General features: G+C 44.3%; 1 protein-coding gene across 4 annotated transcripts in view; it reads right to left on the bottom strand.

Annotated features, from left to right (window-relative positions):
• Positions 1-19,664, bottom strand: part of ASTN2 (astrotactin 2) — a 989,097-nt gene that overhangs the window by 191,745 nt on the left and 777,688 nt on the right. For all 4 annotated transcript variants that reach the window (XM_043453335.1, XM_043453336.1, XM_043453334.1 and 1 more), the window contains one exon: positions 969-1,234. In XM_043453335.1, coding sequence (XP_043309270.1) covers positions 969-1,234 — 266 coding nt within the window. The remainder of the gene's footprint in view (positions 1-968; positions 1,235-19,664) is intronic.

The raw sequence follows: 19,664 nt of genomic DNA on the forward strand, positions 1-19,664 counted from the left end.
TCCTCACTGAAACAGTGGCATACTATTCCTGGTTTTGCAGTTGAAAACTGCATTTGGAAAAAAAAAAGTTCCACAGATATGAGTTTGCAAAAAGGTGAACCAAATCATTCATACAGTCCCCTCGAGCCCTGACATGCCATAATCAAAAGTCAGAGAGACATAAAGAGGAACAAGAGGAGATAAAATTTCACAATTAGGTATTCAGGCTCTGGATCAGACCAACATGGAGCAAATCACTCATCTTACGTTTCCTCGCTTGTAAAGTGGGCAGGAGAAAAAGATAAACCACGTAGAATTGCCATCATGATAAATAAATGGTCAAATGTCAGAAATTCCATGTGAATTAGCTCCATACTTATAAAGAAGTCATAGATCTGGAGGGTAAATTAAATGAGATAACCCAAGCAGAGTACTGAGGGAGAGGCTGCTAGGTTTTCACCAAACTCATATCTGCTTCTCTTAGGAAGGCTGATAAATACATCTCCCTGTCTTCATCTGCAGACAGGTGTGCCCCGTGGCTGAATTCTGGCTAGCAGAATAGGAGCTGAAGTGATAACGTGCCAGTTTCGGGCGTGGCCCATTTAAAACTTCTCATGTACAATCTCCTATGTTCTTTCTCCGTCCACAGCAGGCATCGAAGCACCAGATTAACACAGCACAAGATGGAACAGGCTGGGACCCTGAACCACCTCTCAGAGTAAGGCCACCCATCCATCAAAATCATCTATTTAGGACTTTGAGAAGCAAGAAATAACCTCAACCAGACGAAGTCATTGGGATTTGAGAATTTGTCCGTTACAGCAGCTAGTGTTACCAAGTTACACACATGTTCACCACATGTAAGCAGTCAGTACATGCTGGCCCTCACCACGCTGAGGATGACCATCCCGATGACAGAGGGCCCGCAAGGCCAGGGGTGGGAGGGCTGGCACCCAGATGTGACCCAGCGGCCGCACCGGGGAGCTCACCTCTTTGGTGCCGTTGTCCTGGATGAGCGTGTACAGTGGAACCACACGGCTGATCTCCAGCAGCACCGGGGTGGGGCTCAGCTGCTCCTTGCCTGGGCGGCGGCAGAGGTGGCAGGTAGACGGACAGCGGCCTTTCTCCTCACAGCGGATCTCCACACCCGAGATGAGCTGGTCATCCGACAGCATCTGGGCCGTCAGCAGGCCTGAGAGGTAGGTGATGAAGGGCATGGACTTCAGCTCCTTCTTGCTGCCCAGCTCCGTGGTCTCTGGAGAAAGAGAGAGAAAGTTCAGTAAAGGTTAAGAGGTCAGACTCTTGAACCCATCGAGATGTGCTAAGAGGCAGTTATCCACCAAAAAGGGAAAATACATGATGTGACTCATGATGCTTTAGAAAGAGCACCGATATGAAGGCTCCAAGACCAGAATGATGTCTTGTTCTACCATTGATATTAAATAACCCTTTGCTTTCTTTGGGCCTCATCTTCTTTGTATTTAAGGTCAGCAGGTTGTACTCTTGTGTGAAAATTGTATAAACCTTAATTATGTTGAATTAGTTCATGGTGCTTTTCAGGTCTATGCTATCCTTCTACTTTTCTGTATATTTATTCTATTAATTTTTGAGAGTTTGATATGGAAACTCCCACTAAAAATCTTAAGGCATCTACTTAAAAAATGATTGTAATATATAGTAGAATTATATGTAACTTTGTTCTGTATATTTCAAGTCACCTGTAAATGTGTTATCATACTTTCATTATTCACAAAAATGAGAAAAATAAATTCAGGCAGTGGGTTGGGTTAGAGGGTTTTTTCAAGGACCTTGCAAGATATAAATATTCCTGTATATTTTTCCCAATAAGAAGTTCCTTTCTTTACTATCAATTTTATAAATTCTACCTTTGTTTTAAAAACTTATTTGTCCTGTTTTCCATGAAGTTCCATGTAATGGGGGAAAGACAAGCTTTGGAGTCAACTTCAGTTTCAATCTCAGTTCTGCTGGACAGCAGCCCCACTGCTTTGGGAAAGTCTCTGAATATCCAAGAGCCTTAGTGATTAGTTCTGTCACGTGTGGTTAGCAATAACTAAAACAGTTATGACTGGTCGATGAGCGAGGAGGTGGGCCTGTCTGGGAGAGGCATTATCTCCCCCTTCTTTTCATGCTCATCTGTTCCCTTATTCAAACGTCTGGTCCTCAGCACGCTGTCGTGGGCATGAGTGATGCGTGCCCCATTAGGCACTGTCCTTCTTTAGCCCCCGCGACTGGCATTTCACACCCCTGTGCCTTTGCTCGCCCTGGCCTACTGTCCACTCTGCCTCTCCAAATGGTGCTCCAGTGCAATGTGACCGTCTTCAGGAAGTCTTTCTTCCTCGCCCCAACCCTGCTTCTCTGATAGGTATTTCCGTTTGCAAGACCTTACGTTGTTACGTTCACTTTCTCATCCCATTTTCTGTTGGCCTCTGCAACCTTATAATCGGTTCACGGAGACCACGGACCATGTCTCCCATCCTGCCCCCACCGACTCAGTGACTAGCTCAGTGCTAGGGATATACTTGACACTTTACCGAAGAGAGAGATTATATAGCTGCGAATGGTTAGAACAACGCGCAGAACCCAGTCTGTGAGCGTGTGCTAAGTTGCTTCAATAGTGTCCGACTCTTTGTGACCCTATGGACAGCAGCCCACTGGGCTCCTATGTCCATAGGGATTCTCCAGGCAAGAATACCAGAGTGGCTTACCATGCCGTCCTCCAGGGGATCCTCCTCACCCAGGGATCAAACCCACATCTCCTACAGCCCCTGCATTGCAGGCAGGTTCTTTATCACTGAGCCTACCGGGGTAATCCAGTCTAAAGGCTCCAAAATTCATCTGAGGGGTTCTAGGGATTCCAAAAACCATCTCAGCAGCTGCTTGAGGAGGGCAAAAGGAAGACTGAGCGGGCAGTACTCTATATCTGCATCTCAGCTTCAAATAGAGCTGTTCCACTTGTATCTCATTTACAGACTGGCCTTCCATGTACGATTTCATAAGGAGAAAGGGCTCAAATCTTGAAGAAGCAAAGTGATTTGTAGAACTCAGAGAGTTCTATTTACATCATGGATGATGTGACTAGTGTCCTCAAAGCTGTGCCATGTACAGTCTGAGTGACAAGGCAAGGAGGTCCTATGCTGAGGGACAGAGCTTGGCCCAGATGGCAGCTTCATCCAAGCCTAGTGAAGTCAGGGCAAGCTCCAGCCTTGGTGGAATAGATGGGCCCTGGGCACCGAGGCCTGGGAGAAAGAAGGTTGTCTCTTGCTTTTGCTCTCAGCTTGCAGTGACTTGCAGCTGATCTGGAAATGGGCTTGCCAATTAGAAAGACAAATAAACGCAGTCTTCATTCATTACTCTCTGGGCCCTCGGGCTTCAGATCTGGGCTCCACCTTTTCTGTCTGGCTGTCAGCAAATGCTTATGAGCATCAGATCAAAGGCTCTAGGGGAAGAAGACAAGGCGGATTCCAGCTAACCAATCCTTCAGAGGGATTAAAGAAGGGTAGTTACTAAGATAAACAAAACAAAGCTGCGGAGAAGGCATCTCAGCAGCTGGGGAGACAGACGGTCTTGCATACGGACATGTCAGAAGATGATGATGGCAGCGATGATGACCTTAGGAAGTGCAGGCCAGAGGGATAGTTTTGGAGAAGGGTGACTTCCAACTTGGGAGAGAACTCTTCAGGGGAGAAGGTCAGGGAAAGTCAAAACTGCAAGGACATCAGGGAGCAGTTAGTCCACACTGCTGACCCAGCGTTCACTGAACTATGGTCCATCGGTCAAATCCAGCCTCTGCCTGTTTCTGTAAAGAAAGTTTTATTAGAACACGATCACTCTCATTTTTTATATATTGTACATGGCTACAAATGGCAGAATTAAGTAGCTACAATGAGGACTCCATAAGCTCACAAAGCCTAGAATATTTACTATCTGACCCTTTTGGAAACCTCTGCTGTGTAGCCCTAAGTTATGGATGGAGAAACTGAGTCTTAGAGAAAGGTTACATAGGAATGTGGCAGCATGATCGATTAAAGGAGAAAAATAAATAGATCATAAATACACTTGGATTATTAGCCTCCAAGGAGAAAAGATAGAGTGGGGTATCTTCTCTCCATGAAATATCTTTTCAATATGTTTTTTCAATAGTTTTCAAAAGTCTAATCTGGTAAAATCCTCCCATTTTAAATGAGAGGAAATTGTGTCCCAAAGAAGGAAAATGACTTTCCGAGGTGACATGATGAGTTAGTGAATCCTTTCAGCACATGACCGCAGTCCTCTTAACCATTCATCACTTAAACTACTATTGTTATCTCATATTTTAGGACACAGATGCCCCAACCCTCAGAGCACCTTGCCATAATTTAACTGTGAAAGAATGTGTAACGTGGTGCTGGGAGCAAGAATTCCCTGGATTAAACAAACATTCCTAGCCATCTGGTTAAAGATCTAACTAACAACAGAACAAGCTATTGATCTTTGTTGATCAGTTTTGTCACATAACTTTTTTTTCAATCTATTGGTTCAAAAAACAGGGTTAAAAGCCCACAGACCAAGCTGAAAACTTCATTCCAGTATCAGTATAGAATCCATGCTGAATTTAAGGGCTTATTTTGCAAAAGAAAGACACTTGGGTATCATCTGGTCCAAACCCGTTGCTTAACAGTGAGGAACCTGAGACCTAAATGGGAAAAGGGATTTACCACTAAGTCCCATGCACATTTATTTACGGAGATCCTTTTTGTAAGGATTGTGTCATGCCTAAGTTATGATCTGGAAGAGAGTTACAACAGGGAAGACCATCAGCCATTCCATTAATTATTCCTCTGTAGACACTACAATTGCAAAAGCTAATCGCTTCTGATCCAACCTCGCTGTGGCTAAAGTCATCTTTTCAAAAGGCAAACTATAGTCTTCTGCTTAAAACTCTTTTTAGGAGAGCGTTCACTGTTCTGAGGATGAAGACCAAAATCCGTAACCATGGCACATAGGTAATGAGGGACCCAGACCACACTGTGTGCCTCTCGGGTCTCATCTGTCATCCTCTTCCTTCCAGTTCCCCTACTTCCAGCTACAGTGGCCATTACGCTCCTCGCCTACACCCTGTCCTTTCTGTGTGTCTTGGCGCATGCTCATCTCTCTGTACAGAATGCTTTCCCCATCCCAGCCTCTGCCCCTGCCCTCTCTTAGGGCAAACTCCCACTGACCCTTCAGATCTTAGTTCAGGGGCCAGTTTCTCAGAAACACCTAGCCTGAACTCCTTGCCCATGCCTCTAATCTCTATGAGAGCTTCATACTAAACTTCCTCACAGGCATCCCGTTCTATGTATCACCTGTAGCATCTTCAGACGAGAAGCTCCATGAGGGCAGGGTCACTGGCGGTCCTTCTGACAACCATATCCACTTCACACATCCCCTGGAGCACATTAGGCTTTACAGTAATATTTTCAACAATGTATTTGAATATGTGTATATGTATATGCCCTGATCACTGTGCTAGCTCATCGAAGCCCTGATGAGTCTAAGAGCCAAGATTTGTGAATTTTGGGATTGACAGTTAATTGATGGCTTGCCGTCAAGGGGCAAGTTCTTCTCAAAGCAAAATTCACTCTCTCAATTGAAAGGTTAACAGATGAATAGCTGATCAATTTGCCAGTTGTTCTGACCTCCTCTGGGTTCTCACATAGACCCTTGCCATTGAGGGGATGGGAGAGTTCAGTTAAAACAGGCTGCCTTTAACAGGCCAAGGATAAAGAGCATTTTTGAAGAGACTTATCCTCTGTTCACATTTCCCATCCCTCTGAACAATGCTTCCAAAATAGGATCATGTCTGGTTTCAAGCCCAATTCAGTTCCAATGACACTACAGCCCATTCATTTGAGAACCTGCCAACTGAACTCTCTTTTTTCTCCTCCCAAATTCCTGCTGGGTATTATTTTGTTGCCACCAGAAAAAAATTAAAAAAAGGCTCGGTTGAAGTGACAACTCCTTGTTGGGAGGGCAGCCAGGGCTTTTCGGCAGGAGGTGATGGCACCGCTTGCCCTCATCCAGAAAACAAAACAAAGGCCTCAGACTGAGGGCTTCTGGGAGAGCCAAAGCCGCTTGAATGTTTGTTCAATATTCGGCAACAGTGCAGGGCGCTGCCTCCGAGTCAGACAGGCTTGCTTTGGCAATAGGCTTGCACTTGAAGCATTTAAAGACTCCACAGGGACCAGAGGGGCTCAAATTAGAAACGTTAAGGGTGGGGGAGAGAGGGGGAGACTTTTATATCATAAAGAATGGCCTTTATTACAGCTATGGCCTCCCAGGAATTGCTGAAATGGGATCATTTCTTAGGCGGAGTTACTGTCTCCTGTTGGAGGAAAGCAACCGCTGTGAAGCTTGACTCAAGGACCCACAGAAATCTCCTTCACTAAGGGGAAGTAGCCGGCTGAAACGGCATCAGCAGCGCAGCAAGGGCCACTCTTCTGCGCTGTGCAACCTGGACTGCCCAGCCTGGCGGTCCACATCCATCGTCAGCAGTGTGACCTTCACAAACAACAGTATCGACCTGAAAGGCTACTTGTAGGGATCAAACGAGGGGCCTGGCAGAAGTTTAGTGCTCAGTCAGTACTAGTTATTATCAGTGTTGTTGCTGCGATTGTTTTGATTATCACTGTGCTGTTGTTGTAACAAGATGTTAAAACTGAAATTTCTACACCCAGACAGAATGGAAGTGAAATCCCCAAGCCAGGCCCCTATAGGCAGAAGTTACAAAGGAGATGAATCCTCACTGGTTTCATAACTCTAGAAACCTCAGCCAGAACAAGGAACTAAAACGAGGTCAGAGAGGAGACAGAAAGGATTTAGGGGAGATTTGCTTTGGAGACAGCTATTACCTAATGTTTAGAGTCCCCAGCACCCCAGGTGGGTCATGTGGAGCATGCTACCTCCTAATCCTAAATTTTGGGCTAAGGGGCCTCAAAAGAGTGCCTCTTAGAGAAACCACGACATGTCTCAGCAAGCACAGCCTTATGCAAGTCTCAGGATGAGGGTCCTACCCCAGCTGCAAAAGCTCCAGTGGCCTGTGGCAGAGAACAGACGGGGCTGCAGAAGGGTGAGCCCCAAATCACAGAGGTGGCCAGTGGGGAAAATGCCAGACTATTTCCCCTGGACCACATGTGGGTCACATAAGAGAATGAGCTGCCCTGGATCTGTTTTGAGTCTTCCTCAGGAGGAATGGTAACAGAAATGGGCCCCCACAGTGAGCGTCTCCAGAAGGTGGGAAGACAGAGAAACAGATGGTGGAGGAGGGGATGAGCAGCAGCCAACCAAAGAGATGCTGCAGCATCCTGGGTCTTAGGAGAAGCCCCTGGCCACAGGGACCAGTGAAAAGCGCCCCAAGGGAAAGGGTTGGTTTTAAAAATCAGCATCGGCATCTGAGAACACAGAGCCAGATACAAGGGGAGCAGGACACGTGTGTTGCTCAGTCATTCAGTTGTGGACTGTAGCCCACCAGTCTCCCCTGCCCAGGAGATTTATCAGGCAAGAATACTGGAAAGGGTTGCCATTTCCTGCTCCAGGGGATCTTTCCAACGCAGGGATCGAACCTGCGTCTCCTGCATTGGCAGGTGGATTCTTGACCACTTGGGCCAGCTGGGAAGCCCACCAGGGCAAGTATGACCTTCCTAATCCTAACATTCCTCCCTCTTGCTCTGACGATGAAGGAAGGGGAAGAGGAGGAACAATCAAGAGAAAGGGCACCAAGGCTAACTGTGTCCCGCCTCCTAATGCTCTCACTGAGAAGGGAGAGGAGATCTGACTTGTTGGATTTGGAGATCTGATTAAAAACTTAGACTAGACATCCTAATTCCTGATGTGAAACTGTGATATCAACTTAAAATGTCTATAGCACAGTCTGTTCCATAAAAATGATAGATTAGGTGTGGCTTGCTAAGATTTTCATCTAGAGGCAGAGGAAGATTATCTAGTGAATATGATAAAAGGAATATGGGAACCAACTCACATACTTTTGAACATACATATATTCATGAACTCTATTTGATCATTCTCAATTTGTTCTATCAACTGAACTATCACATCATCATCATTATTATAGTACTTGAAAGTGAAAATCACTCAGTTGTGTCTGACTGTTTGAGACCCCATGGACTCTAGCCCACCAGGCTCCTCTGTCCATGGAATTCTCCAGGCAAGAATACTGGAGTGGGTAGTCATTCCCTTATCCAGGGGATCTTCCCGATCCAGGGATTGAACCCAGGTCTCCCACATTGCAAACAAATTCTTTATCATCTGAGCCACCAGGGAAGTCCGATCAAACTGCTTATCACATTTTAAATGTTAGTTAATGTTAAATTAATAGCTGTCTCCCTGACTAAACTGTGAGCTCCATAAGAGCAAGAAATAGAACCAGTTTCAGTGACAATTTGCATCGCCAGTGCAGAGTTCAAAGTCTGATGTCCTGTAGATGGTTTGCAGGTAAATATCTAAATCAAGAGTTGAAAATGTAAACTGATCCTTTTTTTCCTTTAACCCCCTCTATTCCTATAACCCTTATCAGACTTCAAATCCACTATCTCAATCTTATCACCATAGCCCTAAAAGTAGATAGTCTTCAGTTCAGTTGCTCAGTCGTGTCTGGCTCTTTGCAACCCCATGAATCGCAGCACACCAGGTCTCCCTGTCCATCACCAACTCCTGGAGCTTACTCAAACTCATGTCCATCGAGTCGGTGATGCCATCCAGCCACCTCATCCTCTGTCGTCCCCTTCTCCTCCTGCCACCAATCCCTCCCAGGATCAGGGTCTTTTCCAATGAGTCAACTCTTCAACATGAGGTGGTCAACATGAGGTGGCCAAAGTATTGGAGTTTCAGCTTCAGCATCAGTCCTTCCAATGAACACCCAGGAATGATCTCCTTTAGGATGGACTGGTTGGATCTCCTTGCAGCCCAAGGGACTCTCAAGAGTCTTCTCCAACACCACAGTTCAAAACCATCAATTCTTCGGCGCTCAGCTGTCTTCACAGTCCAACTCCCACATCCATACATGACCACTGGAAAAACCATAGCCTTGACTAGACGAACCTTTGTTGGCAAAGCAATGTCTCTGCTTTTTAATATGCTATCTAGGTTGGTCATAACTTTCCTTCCAAGGAGTAAGCGTCTTTTAATTTCATGGCTGTAATCACCATCTGCAGTGATTCTGGAGCCCCCCAAAATAAAGTCAGCCACTGTTTCCACTGTTTTCCTATCTATTTCCCATGAAGTGATGGGACCAGATGCCATGATCTTAGTTTTCTGAATGTTGAGCTTTAAACCAACTTTCTTCACCCTCCTCTTTCAGTTTCATCAAGCCGCTCTTTAGTTCCTCTTCACTTTCTGCCATAACCTTACCTTATTAATGTACAGAAGACAACTTACAGAGGTAATTTACCCAAGACCACATAGCTTATAACTAGTCTGGCGTTTTGTACCTGGTTCTACTGCTACATTCACTGTATTTTTACAAACACTTGGGCCTTCCCAGTTCCTGCCACCACCAGACAATAACCCTAGGCTTCCATCCCTTTCCATGGGCTAAGGGATCTCATGGATATAAGAGGCATTTTAAAGGTCGGCTGGTCAGAAATTCCATCTAATGTTTCATTCACCACCAAATAATTCTAACTGCTTTTTGAACACAGAACCCATTACCTTTTTAGGCCTCGAGTTTCATTATGGGAGAGCTCTGTTGAACCGAGACCAGTTTCCCATCTAAAAACTTAAATTCTCATTTTAAGCATAAAACCCAGACTCAGGGCTACGCACTTGTGCTTTTTGGACAGCCTGTCCGCAGTGCTCAAGGCTGCCCCCTACTTGGGGGTCATGATAAAATTAGCCACCTAACTACAGGTAAAGAACTCCCACACTCGGGAACTGTGGGGGTATTCTTGAGTGGTTTCTGGTGAAGGTGTGTATGTCTGAACGTGGTATGTCTGTGTTTTGTGTGCCTGTTTGAGGAATGGAGAAAGAGGCAACAGTGGAGACTCTAGAGAGAGGACGGGTCTACAAAACTGTCAAACCCTAAGACAACTGATGTTCTAATTTGCAGCCTGTTCCCTAAACGCACAATATGCTCAACTGCAGAAGGGCAGCGATAGCACAGTGACTCGCTTGGGTTTCAATTCCAGCTCTTCCATTTCCAGCTGGATCACCTTGGACAAGTCACTTAGCTTCCCCGAGGCTTCACTTTCTCATCTGTAAAAAGTCATCGACGCTAGTACAGAAATCTTGGATGATTTAGAGGATAGATGAGAAATAGAACCCAAAGAAGAAATTATAAATTCCAGGGTGTCGGGAACATCCTCAGAGGTCATTTACTCCTGCGCTTGGCCTTCAGCTCCACATTATTCATTCCTGTGCGTGTCTGAATCTGTGAAGCTTCCCTTGTAACCTGCTGGCGCTTTAACCAGACTGTCAGAAATCCCCTTAAACTGTGTGCTTCCTTCCTGGTGGAAGGAACGTAGTAGACTAAGGTAGGATTGAAAGCTTAAGTCCCAAGCTATTAAGTCAGAGTCTGAATTCTGGGCAAGTCACCTCGTCTCTCTAACCTTCGTTTTTCTCATTTGTATAATGAGGACACTAATTCCTCATGGAAGTGTTCTGAGCATCAGAGGAGAGATACAGCATCTGTCATCTCATATAGTCCTTGCCGTCATCCTACCAAGTAGAAATTGTCGCCCCCTTTTACGGAGAAGGGAACTGGGGCTCAGGGTGCCAGGGCATAACCTCCAAGAGGATACTTGTTTCAAAGGACAGCAGGTAAATCTCTGCAGAAAGTCACATTCTCTGTAGGGCAGGCAGAGGGACCCTTAGACAATGCCCAGGAGCCCAGTAGTGGCTGATATCTTTTGTCTGCAAATTACATTTTGATATTTTTAAGAAGCACAAAAATAGCCATATGTTTCTGCTGTATTATTTGCCCTAAAGTAAGTAAAAGGCAGAGTGAAGAATCCCAGTGCAGCTCAGTGGGTCCAAAAATGGTTCTCCCCACAGACTAAGGCATGCTCAGCTCCCGCCTGCCCCCGACTTCTATCTCCGCAGCTCTTCAGGGAGCAGTCAGCCTTGAAGTGGAATCATGGACTCCAGCCTCTTGAGACAAGGTGGGCTGTGGCCAGTCAGGGATGGGAAGGTAAACAAAAGTCCATGTGCGATCTTCTGCTGCCCTCTAGTGCCCGCTTAAGATGACTGCTCTTGGGAAAAAATCATTCTTTCATACCAAAGTGAGATTACTGTGGGCAGAGCAACTTGCTAGGTTCTGAGGGCAAGGAGGAGGATGGCGAAGACATAGCCTACTGTAAGACTGCAAGGGTTCTGAACAAGCATTTACTCAGAAGGCCTATCAATGCCAGGTCTGGAGCTAGGCATGGGGAGGAGGGGTGGCGTTATGAACCGCGATTTGTTTCAAAATCCCAGTGGTACTTAAGTACCACTCTACCCTTAAGGGTAGAGATTTGAGCGTGTCAGCTAGGAAGGAAAAGCCAGGAGAGAAGGAAAGGGGAGAGACAGAGATGAGGCAGAGGGAGAAGAGATAAAGGATGGAGCAGGATCTTGAAGGAAATACGAAGGAGTGAACTCCCAGGTAGCAATGGAAAGGATGCGGTCTGAACGTCAGTCAGATCTGGGGCTGAATTTCAGTTTGATCAAAACTATGCATTTGATCAAAATTATGCCTTTGGATGGCATCACTGACTCGATGGACATGAGTTTGCGCAAGCTCCAGGACTTGGTGATGGACAGGAAGGCCTGGCATTGCTACTGTCCATGGGGTCACAAAGAGCTGAACAGGAATGAGCGACAGAACTGAACTGATGCATTTGACCAGAGCTTCTGTGTGAGCTGTGTACTGCACGACCGTGACATGGCAAGGTGGTGAGAGGGGGCTGACCCCTGTCTCTGCCCCGCTGGCCACCCCTGTGTCCACGGCATTGACCCAAGCAGAGGACAGGGCATGTGTGCTAAGTCGCTTCAGTCCTGTCCAACCCTGTGCGACCCTGTGGACTGTAGCCCGCCAGGCGCCTCTGTCTATGGGGTTCTCCAGGCAAGAACACTAGAGTGGATTGTCATGCCCTTGTTCAGGGTATCTTCCTGACCCAGGGATTGAAACTCGGTCTCTTAGGTCTCCTGCATCGGCAGGCGGGTTCTTTACCACTAGTATCAGCTTGGAAGCAGAGGAGCACCATTTCCTAATTCAAGTAGAAGGGGATTAAGGGCAAGCTAAAGCCCTGGGTGTGACTTCCAGTCTCAGAACTTCTGCTGCTTGCTTTATGCATAAAAAATGTTGGCTATTATCACCAACATTAAAAGTTACTGTGAAGAATTTAATATAACGTCTGCCTGTGCCTTTCCAGAGATTTCAGTTCTTACTATAACGACCTGGTTTTATTTTTAAGATGTGGTGGGATAAGTGCTTGAAAAAAGGGAGAGGGTAGAAAGGAAATTCGCATTTCCTGAGCTTCTATTCTTTGCCAAACACAAGAAACTATAAATCTCATTGAATCATCACAACAGTGCTTTGGATGAGGAATATTACCATTTTTATAACCATATTTTACAACCCAGGAAACAAGAGGTTCTGAGAGGTGACAGACTGCAGCCAAAGGCCATTAGATTCAGTCTGTGACTTCAAAGCCTCTTTCTGATGAAACACAGAAGCATCAGTAACAGGAAGGTTGCTTTCTTCTCCCTGGGCCCCCATTCCTTCTCTTTCTTAAAAACTCTGCTCAAAACTGATCCCCCTTGAGGGAGGATCCCAACATTAGTTCCTCCCCAATTCCTTCCTCCTCCTCCTAGTCGCTTCTTAGGGCTGCTGCTCAGGCATGACCTTGAGGCAGCAGTGGGTTCAATCCCTGGGTCACCTGGGGCTGCTGAGATCGCCAGGTTAAAACGGCAGGGAGGGTGTGAACCTGGACTGGCTTGGATGGAGTCTTTGGTGCCACCAGAAAACAAACTGCCACCCTCTGACCACTTTTCTAGGGGGCTCCAGTTATCTGTCACACGCCCGTCTTCATGTTCGCCGAAATCTTCGCAATACTCAGTTTAAAAGGTCACCTGTAAACAAGTCGATAGGCAATGCTTTTGGACAGCATGTTCAAGGTGAGTTACTGCTCCCGCTAGCTTCCCTCTTCCCTGGAGCAGTGCTTCTAGGGACAGGAAAAGGAACTCATGAGCCTCCCCCGTCAAGAAATAAAATTAAATACAAAACAGAAACAAAAATAAAGGACTGAGACCCATTTGGGATTCTGTCTGACCGCTGAGGAAATCAGTAAAATTAATTTAATTATTGCTATGATTTTACATGCACATATTCTAGGCCAGGTGTAGGGCTATTTGCCTTGCATACACTGTCTTGGTTGTTCTGTATAAATCATGGTTTCATTGTATTTTCAGGTTAAGGAAATGGAAGCTCAGAGAGGTGAGATTGGGGGAGAATTAGGCTTCCAGTTTGACCTATCTCGCTTCTAAACACGTTCCCAGGGCCTTACACTGTCTCCACTCTGCTGTTTTGCTGGAGATTCAGGTTGTGAATTCTGGAAACCAAATGTGTGCAATTTCTGTTGCTTCTGTTGATTACATCATAGTAATAAGCAACGTGGCCCTTAAAGAATAATTTACGGATATTAAATAGGGAATTGGTTAAAAACACTACGGTGCATCCACACAGTGGACACTGTTCTTAAGCAGGGACTGGGGGCAATCTTTACATGTGATACAGAGTAATCATAATGCTGCTGCTAAGTCGCTTCAGGCGTGTCCGACTCTGTGCGACCCCATAGACGGCAGCCCGCCAGGTTCCAGCGTCCCTGGGATTCTCCAGGCAAGAACACTGGAGTGGGTTGCCATTGCTTTCTCCAATGCATGAAAGTGAAAAGTGAAAGTGAAGTCTCTCAGTCGTGTCCGACTCTTCGCAACCCCATGGACTGCAGCCTACCTCTGTCCATGGGATTTTCCAGGCAAGAGGACTGGAGTGTGTTGCCATTGCCTTCTCCATATATATACACTAGTGTGTTATATATATACACTAATGATTTTTCTCTTTAAAACAAAAATAAACATTTCATACCTCTGCTGAAAAGGCTTGAAAGTAATGGTAACCTAACATTAATACCCTTATTAATAAATACCCTTAATACCCAGATTCTTGTTTTTAAATATCATTTTCCACTAAAAGGAACACAAGATTCTTGGAAACATTCCTTATTCTAAGTCTGGGATAGGTATGGTACAAGCTGAGCCTAGGATATCTTGCTGTGCCAAAAAGCAATACTGCTGCCAAGCACCAATGTGGTCATTTCAAAATGACAGGGAGACCAGTTCAGAGGGGCTCACACGGGCCAAACATTGAACAAAGTGAACAATGACTATGACTGATTAAAATAGATCAGATAAATGCATTTCCTGTAATTCATCGCGTTCCTCAAACAAAAGCCATAGCCAAAACCCAAGCTGGGAAAACAAACAGAAGTTCTCTGTTCACCACTGGGGATGGCTCAGAGATCAGCTCATTACTCTGAAAACTGGTAAAAGAATCAAGTAGTAGACAAGATTTTATCACCTGAACTGGATTTCAAGGTAACCACAATTTACTTTATGGAAGCATTGCAGTTAATACAAATGGGAAAATGGCAGAATTAGAAAGTTACCACTTGGCAATCTCTAATAAAATAATACATCTAGGCAGCTATCACTGAATGCTAAAAACCATTAGGAGAAAGGCCGATGGGAAATATTCTAATGAATGGGTCAGAATCACAGCACCTGGACCTCAAGCCGATCACCCTTAACTTTACTAAAAGTTCACCCTTAACTTTACTAAAAGTAAAAACCAGACATTAACATGATATGATGCCATAGGAAGTCCATGGCACAATCTGTAAACTTCAGCTGGTGATTAGGCCCGTGAATAGAATTCAATGGTCTATAAATTCATACAGAAAAAATGTACATCCTGGAACTTCCATGGCAATCTAATGGTTAAGACTCTGCACTTCCACTACAGGGGACGTGGTTTTGATCTTTGGTCTGGGAACTAATATCCCACATGCCCAGTAGAGCGGCCAAACAAATCTTTATTTTCAGTCTCCTCAAAATCCAATTTAGAATTTTAAATTATGAATGCAAGCAACTACAGTATAGTAGCACTTCCTAAGACTCTGATGCAACCAAACTCACATATTTTTTTCATCACAATAGAGTTGTTACAAATATCTCTAAACATTTACATTAAACACTATTTAGAAATCATGATAGTTGCTAGACTCTCCACTAGATCTTGTCCTATATAAAGGAATACATGCTTTGCTACATTGCAAATTTGGTGAAATGAAACACAATGGTCTACAAAAGAAAGAAACCATAAAGATATAATTATACTTCATTTTATGCATTTGAGACCATTACTCTGAGAAGGCAGTCTAGGGTTTTCATTATTCTACAAAAGTCCAAGAGACACAAAAATTAGTGATGAATCTTTAGAAGAGAATAACAAGTTTAAAAACTCCATGGATAAATCATCACCTAATTCTGAGAAGTGGAAAATTATTTTTTTTAATTTAGAAAATATAAAAAGAAAAAGAAAACATGAGTCAATGTCTTCAAGAAATAATAGCATGGGCAGAATTACAGATAACTATTACAGATTAAAGGAGACCTAGTACAGCATGAGGGCATTTTGATCCTTACTTAAACATATCTCAGTTCAGTTCAGTCGCTCAGTCGTGTCCGACTCTTTGCGACCCATGAACTGCAGCACGCCAGGTCTCCCTGTCCATCACCAACTCCCAGAGTCCACCCAAACCCATGTCCATCGAGTCAGTGATGCCATCCAACCATCTCATCCTCTGTCGTCCCCTTCTCCTCCTGCCCTCCATCTTTCCCAGCATCAGGATCTTTTCAAATGAGTCTGCTCTTTGCATCTTACAAAGATATTTTGAAGTAATTAGGGGAATTTGAACATGAACTGCTAGATGTGATAATGATGTTGACATGATGTTAAAGCATAATGATCTGTTAGAGATGCATACTGTATTTACAGGAGGAATGATAGGATATCTGGGGTTTGCTTTAAAAGACTCCAGAAGCAAAAAAGCAAAATGAAGGTGAGAGAAATGGCTGAAGCAACACTGGCAAAATATTAACAACAATATTTGCAGGGTGATGGGCACAAAATGATTCACTATCCCATTTTCTCTCCTTGTATGTGTTCTTTTCTCAATAAAACACTGAAAAAAAGTGGGCTTCCAGAAGTATTACATAACAGTATAGGCAATTATTGCTGGGGAGTAGCACCTATATTATGTACTCACCTGATGCTTTATTCTAAATGTACTTTCATCACCTATAATATTTTTTTAAAATGCCATAATAACCTATAATGGAAAATAACCTGAAAAAATATACATACTAAATCACCTTGCTGTATACCAGAAGCTAACACAACATTGTAAATCAACTAATTAAAAAAAAATACTAACGTTTTCCTACTTTTAAAAAAAGGGTCTTTCTAGATGGCACCCATGGTAAAGAGTCTACCTGTCTGCAAGGGTTTGAGCACTGGGCTGGCAGATCCCCTGGAGTAGGAAATGGCAACCTGCTGTAGTGCTCTTGCCTGGGAAATCCCATGGACAGAGGAGCATGGCAGGCTATAGTCCATGGAATCACAAAGAGCTGGACACAACTGCGCACATGTTTTTTAGAAAAGGGCTTCCCTGATGGCTCAGTGGTCAAGAATCCACCTGCCAATGCAAGAGAAGCAAGAGACCTGGGTTCGATCTCTGGGTTGGGAACACCCCCTAGAGAAGGAACTGACAACCCACTCCATTATTCTTGCCTGGGAAATCCCATGGACAGAGGGCCTTCAGCTCAGTCGCTCAGTCCTGTCCAACTCTTTGTGACCCCCATGGACTGCAGCAAGCCAGGCTTCCCCGTCCATCACCAACTCCTGGAGCCTGCTCAAAATTATGTCCACTGAGTCTGTGATGACTTCCAACCATCTCATCCTCTGGAATCCCCTTCTCCTCTTGCCTTCAATCTTGCCCAGCATCAGGGTCTTTTCCAGTGAGTCAGTTCTTTACATCAGGAGGCCAAAGTATTGGAGTTTCAGCATCAGTCCTTCCAATGAATATTCAGGACTGATTTCCTTTAGGATTCAATGGTTGGATCTCCTTGCAGTCCAAGGGACTCTCAAGAGTCTTCTCCAAAACTACAGGTCAAAAGCATCAATTCTTTGGCATTCAGCTTTCTTTATGGTCCAGCCCTCAAATCCACACACAACTACCGGAAAAAACCATAGCTTTGACTAGATGGACTTTTGTTGACAAACTAATGTCTGCTTTTTAATATGTTGTCTAGGTTGGTCATAGCTCCTCTTCCAAGAAGCAAGTGTCTTTTAATTTCACGGCTGCAGTCACCATCTGCAATGATTTTGGAGATCAACAAAACAAAGTCTGTCACTGTTTCCCCATCTATTTGCCATTAAGTGATGGGACTGGATTCCATGATCTTCGTTTTTTGAATGTTGAGTTTTAAGCCAGTTTTTTGACTCTCCTCTTTCACTTTCATCAGGAGGCTCTTTAGTTCTCCTTCACTTTCTGCCATAAGGGTGGTGTCATTTGCATATCTGAGGTTATTGACATTTCTCCCAGCAAACTTGATTCCAGCTTGTGCTTCATCCAGCCCAGCATTTCACATGATTTACTCTGCATGTAGGTTAAATAAGCAGAGTGACAATATACAGCCGACCTATACCCTCCCCAATTCAGAACCAGTCCATTGTTCCATGTTTAGTTCTAAATGTTGCTTCTTGACCTGAATACAGATTTCTCAGGAGGCAGGTAAGGTGGTCTGGCATTCCTATCTCTTGAAGAATTTTCAACAGTTTGTTGTGATCCACAAAGTCAAAGGCTCTGGCATAGTCAATAAAGCAGAAACAGATGTTTTTCTGGAACTCTCTTGCTTTCTCAATGATCCAACGGATGTTGGCAATTTGATCTCTGGTTCCTCTGCCTTTTCTAAATCCAGCTTGAATATCTGGAGGTTCTCGGTTCACGAACTGTTGAAGTCTTGCTTAGAGAATTTTGAGCATTACTATACTAGCGTGTGAGATGAGTGCAATTGTGTGGTAGTTTGAGCATTCTTGGGCATTGCCCTTCTTTGGGATTGGAGTGAAAATTGACCTTTTCTAGTCCTGTGGCCACTGCTGAGCTTTCCAAATTTTCCGGCATATTGAGTTCAGAACTTTAACAGCATCATCTTTTAGGACTTGAAGTAGCTCAACTGGAATTCCATCACCTCCACTAGCTTTGCTCATAGTGATGCTTCCTAAGGCCCACTTGACTTCGCATTCCAGGATGTTTGGCTCTAGGTGAATGATCACACCATTGTGATTATCTGGGTCATGAAGATCTTTTTTGTATAGTTCTTCTGTGTATTCTTACCACCTCTTCTTAATATTTTCTGCTTCTGCTAGGTCCATACAATTTCTGTCTTTTATTGTGCCCATCTCTGCATGAAATGTTCCCTTGGTATCTCTAATTTTCTTGAAGAGAGCTCTAGTCTTTCCCACTCTATTGTTTTCCTCTATTTCTTTGCACTGATTACTGAGGAAGGCTTTCTTCTCTTTCCTTGCTATTCTTTGGAACTCTGCATTCAAATGTGAATATCTTTCCTCTTCTCCTTTGCCTTTCGCTTCTCTTCTTTTCCCAGCTATTTGTAAGGCCTCCTCAGACAACCATTTTGCCTTTTTGTGTTTCTTTTTCTTGAGAACGGTTTTGATCACCACCTCCTATAGAATGTCACAAACTTCATCCAGAGTTCTTCAGGCACTCTATCAGATCTAGTCACTTCCACTGTATAATCATAAGGGATTTGATTTAGGTCATACCTGAATTGTCTAGTGGTTCTCCCCACTTCCTTCAATTTAGGTCTGAATTTTGCAGCAAGAAACAAGCAATCGGCCAACCAGGGGTATAGAATTGGTATAGAATTCAAAGACTCAAGAGACAGTTTTCTGTAACATGTTAACCTGGGGTATCTCCTAATGCACATTAATGAAGTCTCCTTTATGTACAGTTGGGAAGGTCCCCTGGAGGAGGAAATGGCAACCCACTCCAGTATTTTTGCCTAGAGAATCCCATGGACAGAGGAGCCTGGAGGGCTACAGTCCATGGGGTCGCAAAAAGTCAGACACGATTGAGAGACTAATACTTTACTATACTTTGTAATAAGGAGTTCATGACCTGAGCCACAGTCAACTCCTGGTCTTGTTTTTGCTGACTGTATAGAGCTTCTCCATCTTTGGCTGCAAAGAATATAGCCAATCTGATTTCGGTTTTGACCATCTGGTGATGTCCATGTGTAGAGTCGTCTCTTGTGTTGTTGGAAGAGGGTGTTTGCTGTGACCAACATGTTCGCTTGGCAAATCTGTTACCCTTTGCCCTGCTTCATTTTGTACCCCAAGGCCAAATTTGTTACTCCAGGTATCTCTTGACTTCCTACTTTTGCATTCCAGTCCCCTATGATGAAAAAAACATCTTTCTTTGGTGTTAGTTCTAGAAGATCTTGTAGGTCACCATAGAACCGTTCAACTTCAGCTTCTTTGGCATTAGTGGTTGGGGCATAGACTTGGATTACTACGA

The sequence above is a fragment of the Cervus canadensis genome, chromosome 30 (genome assembly GCF_019320065.1).
Source record: "Cervus canadensis isolate Bull #8, Minnesota chromosome 30, ASM1932006v1, whole genome shotgun sequence".
NCBI classification, from domain to species: domain Eukaryota; kingdom Metazoa; phylum Chordata; class Mammalia; order Artiodactyla; family Cervidae; genus Cervus; species Cervus canadensis.